General features: G+C 40.0%; 1 protein-coding gene across 4 annotated transcripts in view; it reads right to left on the bottom strand.

Moving 5' to 3' along the window:
- Window positions 1-12684, bottom strand: part of stag1.S (stromal antigen 1 S homeolog) — a 117792-nt gene that overhangs the window by 62135 nt on the left and 42973 nt on the right. For all 4 annotated transcript variants that reach the window (XM_041563961.1, XM_041563958.1, XM_041563959.1 and 1 more), the window contains 2 exon segments: window positions 4394-4508; window positions 2709-2838 (listed from right to left, as the gene is read on the bottom strand). In XM_041563961.1, the coding sequence (XP_041419895.1) occupies window positions 2709-2838; window positions 4394-4422 (159 nt within the window). In that variant the 5' untranslated portion in view covers window positions 4423-4508.

Raw genomic sequence — 12684 nt, 5'->3', positions numbered from 1 at the left:
TTCTGACCAAGCTTGTATGGTTTTGGACACCCAAGCTGAAGCCAAACAGGGTTGCAGTGTCGATCCAGCAGAGGAAAAAATTGCTCTCAGGAATCCTTCTGATCTTCTGTCTGAAGCAGGCATGTCCAAAGTGCGGCCCGTCTTCAAATTTACACCGGCCCTCAGCCTCCATCATGAAATTAATAATAATGCGGCCCGCCAGCACAGTGCAATTAGGAATCGCCTAGCCATAATATTTGGGCACATTAGTGAAACGATGTGCCACTTGGTCTAAACTGCTGCCTGTGTGCTGAAGGTGTAGCAATAGACACATACTGGCACACAGTGATAAGCCGCTTCACATACTTCTTTTACTCCCCTGACCTAACTTCTGCCATAGTATAGAGCGTGAAGTGTGAGGGGAGAAGACCTAGACTCTGGTCACAGTGGAGGGAGAGAGCGGAGCTGCGCAAAATGGCCGCTGCAACGCATGCGTTCCAGCTAGTGTGCATGTGTAAAGCGCGCTCCACAGAATGGCGCGGGAAAAAACGGCAAGAAAACGGCACGCCAAACGCTGGAACGCAGATGTGTTCCAATCAAGACGCGCGCGCCAAGGTATAGCAGTCTGCCCTTTACCACTGTGACAGGAGAGTGTGCAAGGCTGCGCATAGCCAGGGAGAAGGTAGGAGGAAGGACTCCACTTAGGAAATATGGCAGAGGTCTGGTCCCAGGGACACGCTGGGTGCAATTCCAGCGAGAGGGGGCTGACAGTAGTGGGGGGGGGGGAGTCCGAGGGGGTGTATGGGAAAAAAGGTCATTACAACCGGTTCCCAGGCAAGGCCCAATAGGCACTTATGCCACTTACCCCTCACACCGCCCAGACCTTCTGTCCTGGTTTCAGCAGTGCAGGTAACCGTCAGGGTAGTCGGTATATCCAGATGGCTAGGATTAGGGGGCTAACCATTTTACACCAGGTAATCCTGTTGTAGGTCTCACCCCGAGGTGTCAGCCTCAGGCTGACCGAAGAATCCATCAGAGAGATGGGTGTCCATCCTCCCGTGAGCAGGACACTTGAAAAACTGATTAGAGCAGAGATCCCCAACCTTTTGAATCCGTGAGCAACATTCAGAAGTAAAAGGAGTTGGAGAGCAACACAATCATGAAAAATGTTCTTGGGGTGCCAAATAAGTGCTGTGATTGGCCATTTGGTAACCCCTATGTGGATTGTCAACCTACATTGAGGCTCTGTTTGGCAGTGCATCTGGTTTTTATACAACCAAAACTTGCCTCCAAGCCTGGAATTCAAAAATAAGCTCCTGCATTGAGGCCACTGAGAGCAATATCCAAGGGGATGGTGAGCAACATGTTGCTCACGAGCTACTGTTGGGGATCACTGGATTAGAGGGTTCAGTGTGGGGGGTTAAGCCTACTCTGGCACGCCCCCTTAATTTTTAATTGGCAAGTATCCTACCTCGAGGGTGGAGCTTAACCCCATCGGTCCCTGTGTCCCCCTAAATGACAGAGAAAACTGATTCCAGTACAAACAAAATCTAACAAAATAACTGCCTTTTGCACATCCTTCATGTCTGGTGATTTTAATAGAGTGAGCTCTAATACATCTTCTAGGCAAAAGGAGCCCCCCCTATAAGATATATTGGATCATTCATTCACCCAACTCCTAAATGAAGACAGAATGAGGAGAAATAGATGCTGATACTGTACTGTTTCTGAAATAATCAAGTTTATCATCACTATGATGATAAACTTGATTATTTCAGAAACAGTACAGAATTTTTAATTGATTTAAAGTTTCTTATTTCAGTATGGTGAAGCGAATATTACATTTTCATTTTGGCGATAGTTCCTCTTTAAAAAAAAGAGCACTAAACTCACATCACAGAGGATAAGGCAAATGAAGAGAGGGTTGTATTGGATTTTTCAGCATTTGAAACATGGTGTGTGGGGGGGGAGGAAAAAGACAAGAAGGGGGGAGCATCGGAGACTGGTACAGCAGCAAAGATGGAGTAAACCTGTGCAAAAGAAGTTTCTGAATAACCAGAAAATTAAACTGAATTGGTCGCTAACTAAGTCCCCCAGCAGTATACAGCTGGAAAAGATGCATCTCTGCAAGTTGTTGTTTATTGTGTGTAGATGTATGCTAAAAATGAGGGCCATTAGACCTTGAGAATTACATTTAGTACGAGATGCCAGTTTGATATCTTCTCTTTGCTATTCATCTAATGATGCAAATCTGTGCCATTCTGACATGTTCTCAGGGACATGACAGCAATAGAGGTGATAAGGTTGTGGATGCTAGCTTCATAAATGGTAAGAGGCAAAACGAGAAATAGATATAAGTATAAGTGTTATACATTATCATGCTAATTCCACTGAAAGGAAACATAAATGGTGAAATATCATATATGGGGGCATGTTTACTAACCATGGAGAGAAATATCTGGAGAGATTTCTGGAGATGTTGCCCATAGCAACCAATCAGATCTTTGCTTTTGTTTTCTAACTTATAGATGGCAGTTTAAATTTTGTTGCTGATTGGTTGCCATGGGCAACATCTCCAGAAATCTCTCCAGAAATTTATCTCTAAAGTTAGTAAACATACAGGAAAGTATGTTAACTAATGGCAACTGAGCACAAGACAAGAAAGTCAACCGATAAACAGAAGTCATCAAATTCATTACTAATAACCCCAACTCCATCTTGTTGCATACCGGTGGCCTTCCTGGGCGGCCTCTTTTCCTCTTTCCTTTCACCTCGAGATCTTCAACAAGCTCAGTGCTCAGATCAGCGCTAACCGCAGTCATGTCTGTGTGCATAACAGCAGATTCATTTGTAGAGTCCCTTCAAACAGATAAAAACAAAGAAAACCGATCACATCAGAAACTGAAAGATTTGGATTTAATGATGCATAAAAATCAGGATAAGCAAAATATGTCTCCTTGTTTTACCAAGAAAAGACGCCCATAGACTGAAATGGATAGTTAAAAAAAAAAGTCCTGCAAGGTTTTAAAAAGTCATGCGAAAAACCGGCAATTGACATCAATGAGTTTTTTGCCATCACTCGTCAAAACACCAATCTTCCTATTCCCTTGTTTAAATAATGCTGATAAAAAAATAAATGATATAGAAAAGTATATAGAAGAAACAAACACGACTAATAATATGCAAGGTGTGCTATTTATTCTTAAAGGAAAACTATACCCCTAAAATGAATACTTGAGCAACAGATAGTTTATATCGCCTCGTGAGTGACTTTGGAAAACGAAGCACCATCTGTGCATTGCGGCAGGTGATTTTCATTTTAGCCGGTGGAGGGCAGGGAGAAGGCAGTTCAGGGAGATTGTTGCCCCGAAGAAGAGGAGATTTGTCGCTAGGGCAACTAATCTCCCCGAATCTGCTTGTGTGGCCTGACCCTTAAGCTGACCATAGACGCAAAGATCCGATCGTACGAATCGAAGATTCGTACGATTTTCGGACCATGTGTGGAGAGTCCCGACATTTTTAGTCCGTCGGAGATCGGTCGTTTGGTCGATCGGACAGGTTAGAAAATTTCTGTCGGCTGCCGATAATATCTCTGCGTGTATTGCCGATCGTACGATTTTCAGAGGGAGACTGTCACTAGCTTTGGTTGGACATAGATATCGTATGATTGCTGTCAGGGGCAGAACATTGGGTGATCTGTTCTTATTTGATTGGAATGGTAAAGACTTTGATCTGAATGGTTAGTGGAGGGTCGGGAGATGGGAAAGTCCGATCGTACGTTGATTCGTACAATCGGATCTTTGCGTCTATGGCCAGCTTTAGAGTCTGCCCCTGGCTTATTGAGCATCTAGCCTGAAACACCAGATTAAAGAAAATAACTTTCAACTTTCTGGCTTACTTTTTGAAAATAATGGAACTGGAGAACGTGTTTGGAATGTTAACTACTCTGAAGCGTGTATATTTACTTTTTGTTAACCTTTTTGGTTTAGTGCTCCACACTACTGACAGACTACGTATATGGGAAAATTCAAGTACAGGTATTGGACCCGTTATCCAGAAAGCTTGGGACCTGGGGTTTTCCGGGTTAACAGATCTTTCCGTAACTTGGATCATCACACCTTAAGTCTACTAGAAACTCATGTAAAGATTAAATAAACCCAAGGTTTTGCTTCCAATAAGGATTAATTCTATCTTAGTTTGGATCAAGTACAAGCTACTGTTTTATTATCACATAGAAAAAGCAATTGATTTTTAAAAAGTTGGATTATTTGATTATGATGGAGTCTATGGTCTTTCCGTAATTCTCTGCTTTCTGGATAATGGGTTTCTAGATAATGGATTCCATACCTGTATATACCTGTACAAAAAAACAGTTAGGAAACAAAAAACAAGACTTGCAATAAGTTTTACTTACTGAAGGACTGACAACTCTGAGGTGATCATTTTTGCTGTTCCACAACAGAGGTTTGTTCTGAAACGGCTGGTTTTGAAATGCAAGTTCAAACGTTAGAGGCGTCTCACTGATGAATCTGGAAGCACAAAATAATATAATTTTAGTATGATAAATGCTAAATAAAGTTCACATGAAGTCCATTATATCTAATTAAAACACTATAAAAAAGTGGCTTGTGCGTTGTAACCTTTGCTTTTCAAATGACTACATTTTATATACAGGTATGGGACCAGAATGTTTGGGACCTGGGCCTTTCTGTAATTTGGATCTTCATAATTAATTCTACAAGGAAATCATGTCAACATTAAATAAACCCAATAGGCTGGTTTTTCCTCCAATAAGGATAAATTATATCTTAGTTGGGATCAAGTACAAGTTACTGTTTTATTATTACAGAGAAAAAGGAAATCATTTTTGAAAATTGTGATTATTTAAATAGAATGGAGTCTATGGGAGATGGCCTTTCTGTAATTTGGAGCTTTCTGGATAACAGGTTTCCGGATAATGGATCACATATCTGTATACAATATTCACATCAGTGATTTGAGTTTCAACAAAAAATTCTGTACCTCTGAGGCTTTATTTAAAAGGGTCATGCACTTATCGACTACTTTGTATTAGAGTAATCTTCAAAGAACAAGGTTCGCTGTGTTCCTCAAAATGACAAGTATTTTGAGGAAAGGGAATAACATAAGATATATATAGTGTAGTATATTAAATGCTTAAAATGTTCACCCTTAGTGATATTCACAACATTTGTGCCTTGTTACACCAAGGCCACCAAGACCAAGGAAACCTTTCACGTGACACTTTGTGTATACAGATCGCTTTCCGCTTAAAAGTTTTCTGTGTGCGTCCCAAATAACGCTAAAGCTGGCCATAGATGTTGAGATTTATAAAAGATCAGATCCTGATCGTGAGACCACGATCTTCTCAGAATGATCGTACGAATTTACCATCAACTAAAAAGACCAATTTGCCAGGAAAACAAAGGCGAGCTGCCTGCTTGGCCCTGCAAACATAGATAGATTGCACTGGGACCGACAAAGATTTTTTGACCTGGCCGATCAATTTCCTGACAGATGTCGGCCGAAAAATCGTAAGACGAATCCCACTAACCGCACGATAATTTCGAAGGATTGGTCGGGCTTCCCTAAAATCGGTCGTTCAGCAAGAAGAATCGTCGCGTCTATGGGGAGCTTAAGGCTCCTCTGCGTCCCTCAGAGTTCCCTGCGCAAATGAAGGGGTAATTTCTGCACCGAACACACGTAGTCCTGCTTATGCATTTCGCCTCAATGCCTTCTTCCTGAGCAATGAAGCCATTGAGGCAAAACGCGTAAGCAGGACTACGTGTGAGGGACGCTGAGGAGCCTTATCGTTATTTGGGACGCACACAGAAAACTTTTAATGCGGCTACAAAGAAACGGTTTGTGAGAGTAACCTTGAATTTTTATTAAACCGTTTTTAAGTCATTCTGCACATGCTGTTTTTATCTCTCTATATACGAATAACGGATGAGGATCCCAGAACATGGAATAGAATATCCTTAATTCCGCCTGTTTTGACTCACGTCTGGTGAGTGTATCGTGCCACTGGAGGCACTAGGATCCCAGTGGTTATACCTTATGATTTCTCTATCCTAGATAAGAACCTATTCGTCTACCCCTAAATTACGTGTGATCGTTATAATCTGGTGGGGTCACTGAAAAGTTCTAAATATATTTTCACACATGGATTTTTTATAGAGTTTTTAATCACACACCTAAGGGTAAAAGCAACACTGTTTTTTAAATCTCTTTTAATAATGCTCACGGAAAGCGATCTGTATACACAAAGTGTCACGTGAAAGGTTTTGTGTAACAAGGCACAAATGTTGTGAATATCACTAAGGGTGAAAATTTTAAGCATTTAATATACTACACTATATATATCTTCTGTTATTCCCTTTCCTCAAAATACTTGTCATTTTGAGGAACACAGCGAACATTGTTCTTTGAAGATTATTATAAACGGGCAGAGGAGAGCCAAAAGATTTGCTGGACTTGTTAGGGGAAACCATAATTTCCTTGGACTCATACTGACTTTGAATTTCGTAACAGAGTAACCTGGAGTGACCGTAAACAATAATGTTTACCTCTACATGTGACATAACACTAAGACATCATTTACTAAGGATGGAAACACAAAAGTATGATTATGCAGCATCCACCACTAGGTGGCTATGTATCATAGATTAATTCTAGTTTACTTTCTTTAAAAACATACATCCTCACTTGAACTCAGATGACTTTGTTAGCGGCTAATGCTTAGTTTATGAGCAGAAGGCAAAAGGAATAAGAGGAAAACTTTGATTTCCTGGCATTTTTTACATTTTTTCATACAAAAGAACACAATCAATGCCTTGCAGCCATACTGCAGAGCTACACATACTCGGATTGTATTTAGAAATAAAGATTTACATTCCAAAACAAGAGCTTTATCAGTAAACAAAAAAAAACCCTGCCAACATAAAAATTCTTAGTGTCATATTAACCAGAGGGGTGGGATTTGCAAAACAGGTGCAAATGTTATACCAAAATAATAATAAATAGTAAGTAATCTAGATTCTGTTAAAGGGGTTGTTCACCTTCCAAACACTATATTTGGTTCAGTTGTTCTCAACTTGTTCCCCAGAAATAAAGACTTTTTTCAGTTACTTTCCATTGTTTATTTTTTACAGTTTTTCCAAAATCTAAGTTATAAATTGAATGTTCCCGTCTCTGATGTTTGTCTGGCAGCTGAGTAATTCAGGAGCAGATTCTGAACTGTTACAATTTTGCAAAATTTAGTTGATACATTCTCAACAGTATCTGTGGAATATTAGCAACTATTGTATCAATTCTAACAGCTGCCTTTAATGAAACTCAGGGATTCTGCCCAGCAAGGCGGCAGCAAAGTGCAGCGAGTGCCATCCGGCTGGCGATTTATTTTATTATAGCCGGAGGGAAGTCAGGGGAGGCAGTTTGGGTGATTAGCCGCCCCGAAAAAGAGATTTGTCAACTAATCTCCATGAATCTGCCTGTGTGCCCTGACTCTTGCAAGGAAACTTCGGGCAACTTCGGAAAACAAAGCGCCGCAAATGCCATCCCGCTGTCCATTTTTCATTATAGCTGGCGGGAAAGTAGGGGAAGGCAGTTTGGGGAGATAGTCGCCCCTAAGAAGATGCGATTTGTCGCTGGGGAAACTAATCGCTCCCAATCTGCCCATACCCTAAATGTATCAATTTACAACAATTTACAGGGTCGGCAACTCCCTTCCCAGAGCTTCTTAGAAGGTGAGAAACGACACTTTACACTTCAATATTAGAAAACTGCTAACACATAGAAAATAGAAAGTCGTTATTTCTGGTAAATTAACTGAAAACAACTAGTTGTTTGAAGGTGAACAACACCTTTAATGATCTCCTATTAACAAGGTCCAAACTAACTGGGCCACACACGTTGGTAGTGCACAGACAAGCTTTGTCATGTTTTTACTCACAGCATTTTAATTTATGAAATCCACTCGAAAACTTAAGGCACAAAACAAGTTATGATTAATCAAATTAAAGGGGAACTATCACGAAAATGAAAATGTAATATAAGCTTCAGCATACTGAAATAAGAAACTTTCTAAATACAATCATTTTAAATATTCTGCAACATTTCTGAAATAATCAGGTTTATCTTCACTATTCCTTTCTCAGCATCTGTTTCTCTTCATTCTGTCTTCATTCAGCAGATGGGTGTCAGATATTCAAGGACAGTTTAGATCCAATATGTGCTGAAGCTTATATTAATTTTCATTTTCCCCAATAGTTCCCCTTTAAATATTTAATTTGCTCTGATGTCCGCAAAGGGGAAATCCAGCCAGAGAGATGGTATTTTAAGTTCATTAAACTTGTTAATGGTCTTTAAAAATGAATTCAGTGTGAATGGATTAAACAAAATTTTTAAAGTTGAAAAAAATGTAACCGCCCCAACATAATGCCTTGTTACATAGTAGATTAGTATTACTTATGCAACTTATAAAAGATATACAGGTATGGGATCTATTATCCAGAATGATTAGGACGTAAGGGTCTTCCTGTAATTTGGATCTCCATACAAGTCTACTGAAAATCATTTAAATGTGAATTAAACCCAACTGGATTGTTTTGCCTCCAATAAGGATTAATTATATCTTAGTAGGGATCAGGTACAAGGTACTGTTTTATTATTACAGAGAAAAAGGGAATAATTTTTAAACTTTTAATTATTTGATTAAAATGGAGTCTAAGGGGAAGATGGCCGTCCTGTAACTCGGAGCTTTCTGGATAACGGATCCTATACCTGTGACATATTGGAGAAATGTCTACTTAATATTCAAGTTATATCTCCCAGGACAAAAAGAAGCCCAATGTTAACAGCACAAGCACTAACAACAGGAATTCCCACAAGACCTTCCCAAACTGTGGTCTCAATAAAAGGTAGGATATCCTAGAAAGCAACCAGTGTTTTGGATGGATTGGGGTTGTATGTGGGTATAGACAGGGCAAATAAAGACATGGACAAATTTGTGCTAATACACATACATGCATGATGCCTAAATCACATATAAACTGAAATGAATATAACTAAACTAAATACAAAAATGGTGTTACAAGCTAACATTTTAACTCAAATCTGCCATAAATGTGGATTGTCTTGGAATTTTTCCAAAAAGTTCCTTACACAAAGGTTCCAGTGAACACAAATATAAAGTATATTTAGCACCAGTTAAACCAACAGTCACACATTATATACATAAAAAAAGAGACTAAACAGCAAAATAGTAAATACAATACAGTGTACAGCCTGGATGTTGTACCAGCCACAAAGTACAACCCTTAAACCTAAAGGAAAAATATCAAAAAACAAGTAGTTTAAAGTATTTAAGATATAATGTCATGTTGCTCTGCACTGATACAGGTGAAACAGGTGTGTTTGTTTCAGAAACTCTGTATAGTTTATATAAACAATCTGCTGTGTAGCCATGAGGGCAGCCATTCAAGCACAGGATACACAACAGATAACAGGCTCTGTAGTATACAATGGGATTCTTCAGAGCTTAACTGTTATCTACTGTGTATCCTGTGCTTGAACGGCTGCCCCCATGGCTACACAACAGCTTGCTTCAGTAGAGTTTCTGAAGAAAACACACCAGTCTTACCAGCCACGGGCAACAGTACATCTTATTTCGATTACCTTTATACAATTTAATTGTTTGATGTTATGGTTTCTTTAAAAGGTTAGTTCACCTTTCAGTTAACTTTTAGCAATCTACAGAATGGCTAATTCTAAGCAACCTTTGAATTAGTTGTCATTATTTATTGTAAGTAGTTTTTACAGTTTCTGAAGCAAACACGTCACTTTTATCAGTGCAGGGCACCATTTTAAAATAAAACATTTTTTTGATGTTACTGTTCCTTTAAGTTCATGCTGAGAAGAGTTATACTCTGTCTCTATACTTTAGGAAAACTATCACAAAACTTTAATACAAGCTTCAATACACTGAGACTTGCTAAATATAATCAATTTAAAATTCTGTACCATTTCTGAAATAATCAAATTTATCTGTACAAAATCTCTCTTCTTACAGGAGTTGGGTATCAGATTTGGATTGACAGTTAGATCCAATATAGCTTTTAGGAATTAGACTTGACTAACCGACTCCTGCACAAACAAAATCACTGACTCTAGGAGCCCCCCAAAGGCTGCAGTGGACCGAACGGTCATTCCGAATGAGACTCCCAACTCCTGCATGAAGAGAGAGAATGAAAAGAGACCGATGCTGAATTGGAGATAGCAATGATTGACTTGATTATTTCAGAAAGGGGTCCGAATTTGTAATTGATTATTTTTTGAAAATGTCTTATTTTAGTATGATGAAGCTTATATAAAATTTTTGAGATAGTTACCCTTTAACCTTCACCGCTCCCTACTAATTTATGGCACAACAAAAACAAAGTCTACCAACTGCTAAGTACTGTAAGGGCTCTTACACACGGCCACTTTTGCCTGCGCTCCCCTGCGTTGTGCTTTCTTCCGTTCAGCCGCAGGGAGCGCAGTAGTAGACGCACTCAATTGTTGTCAAGGGGGCTTTACTCACACAGACACATGTAAGCAGCAAACGCAGGTGGTACACAATATGTTGCATTTCATTTGTGTTCGGCGCATACATGCGTCTGTGTGAGTACAGCCCCCTTCAGAATAATTGAGTGCATCTACTCCTGCGCTCCGCTGCGGCTGAAAGGAAGAAAGCACTACACAGGGGAGTGCAGGCAAAACAGGCGTGTGTTAGAGCCCCAAGTATGATCCAGCTCTACTAACAAATGCCCCAGTGCAGTTTCCCATAGCAAACATTAATTGTAGCTTTTAAGGGTCCTTACACACGGGCGTTTGAAGGTGCGCTCCCCTGCGTTCCAGTTTTATGCGTTCAGCCGCAGGGGAGTGCAGGATAGACACGCTGAATTCTTTTCAATGGGGCTGTTCTCACACAGACACCGAACGCAAGTAAAATGCAACATGCAGCGTCCCAACCTGCGTTCGGCGCTTACATGAATTGTGTTCTCTGGACCAGAGATACATCCACATACAAATAGGGATGCACCGAATCCAGGATTCAGTTCGGGATTTTGGCCTTTTTCAGCAGGATTCGGCTGAATCCTTCTGCCCTGCAGAATCGAATCCTAATTTGCATATGAAATTAGGGGCGAGGAGCGAAAGTGTGCTACTTTATGTCACAAAACAAGGATGTAAAAAATGCTTCCCACCCCAAATTTGCATATGCAAATTAGGACTTGGTTCAGTATACAGCCGAATCATTCGCGAAGGGGGTTCAGCTGAATCCAAAATAGTGGATTCGGTGCATCCCTACATACAACCACACCTCGCATCCCTCTTTGAACTAAAGCATTAAAGACGACTGTACAGATAAATTTTTGATCACAAATGGATAACTATATGAAAACAGTGCTGCAGAAGCTTGGCAGAACTTACAGCAGGGAGAAACGCATAGAAAGAAAATACAGTGCACATGGTTTCATGTGTATTAAACAATAGAATGGGTAATGTAATAAATTTGCCCAGGAGCAGTAACCCATAGCAACCAATCAGCATGTACTTATTTACTGGCCACCTGTTTAAAAGCAAATTTTTTATTGGTTGCTTTTGGCCAATCTCAGTACCTTTTATTACATAAGGAAAGTTTCATAGATTTGCTGACGTAGCGGGGCTAGATTTTTTTGACCATGCCCATTTTTGTTGCCACACCCCCTAATCACCATGTTCGTTTTACAAAATTTGGCAGGTTATTAAAGTTTTGAACACATTTCTGTGGTTTTTATGTATTATTACTAGGGATGCACCAAATCCGCTATTTTGGATTCGGCCGAACCCCTGAATCCTTCGCAAAAGATTTACCGAATACTGAACTGAATCCAAATTTGCATATGCAAATTAGGGGTGGGAAGGGAAAACATTTTTTATTTCCTTGTTTTGTGACAAAAAGTCACGCAATTTACCTCCTCACCCCTAATTTGCATATGCAAATTAGGATTCGGTTTAAAAAAAAAAAAACACAGAATCCTGGCCCAATCCCGAACCGAATACTGGATTCGGTGCATCCCTAATTATTACAGATTTGCTGACGAAGGTGAGATTTCCCTTTGAGTCAGTTTCCCCAAGAGGCTGGAAAAAAAATTTGTTAAAATGACTTGCTTATCTTAAATTGTTACAAAAGTATCCAAGTGCACTTGGTGGCTGTTCTGGGATATCTGCCAAAAGCCAATTACGTTTTAGAAACTTTGTATCTTTTTCTAGCTGTTTAGTGCAGGAGATCAAAGAGAAAGTCAGGACATTTTAGTAAAAATCTGAGACTGCGGGTTGAGCTGTCAAAATCTGGACTGTCCCGCGAACAACAGAACAGTTGGGAAGTATATTGTTTGTATTTAGCAGTCTTTGCAATTGCCTGTAATATAGTCAGGGTCCTTCTGAAACCTTTGAGTGTCCAAACCTAAACCAAACTAGATGCAGGAGTGAATAAAAGTGGATTTATGGCCATAATTATATCACCGGGGTCTTGACTACTGACTATTACCTGCTAAGAGCTTGAGTGATGGGCTTCTTCCACACAGGGCCGCCATCAGAAATCACAGGGCCCCATACGAAAAAATTTCCTGGGCCCCCCAGGTTGCGCCCACCACAAGCCCCACC

Source organism: Xenopus laevis, chromosome 5S (assembly GCF_017654675.1).
Source record: "Xenopus laevis strain J_2021 chromosome 5S, Xenopus_laevis_v10.1, whole genome shotgun sequence".
NCBI classification, from domain to species: domain Eukaryota; kingdom Metazoa; phylum Chordata; class Amphibia; order Anura; family Pipidae; genus Xenopus; species Xenopus laevis.
This window is presented reverse-complemented; position numbering and strand designations above follow the sequence as displayed.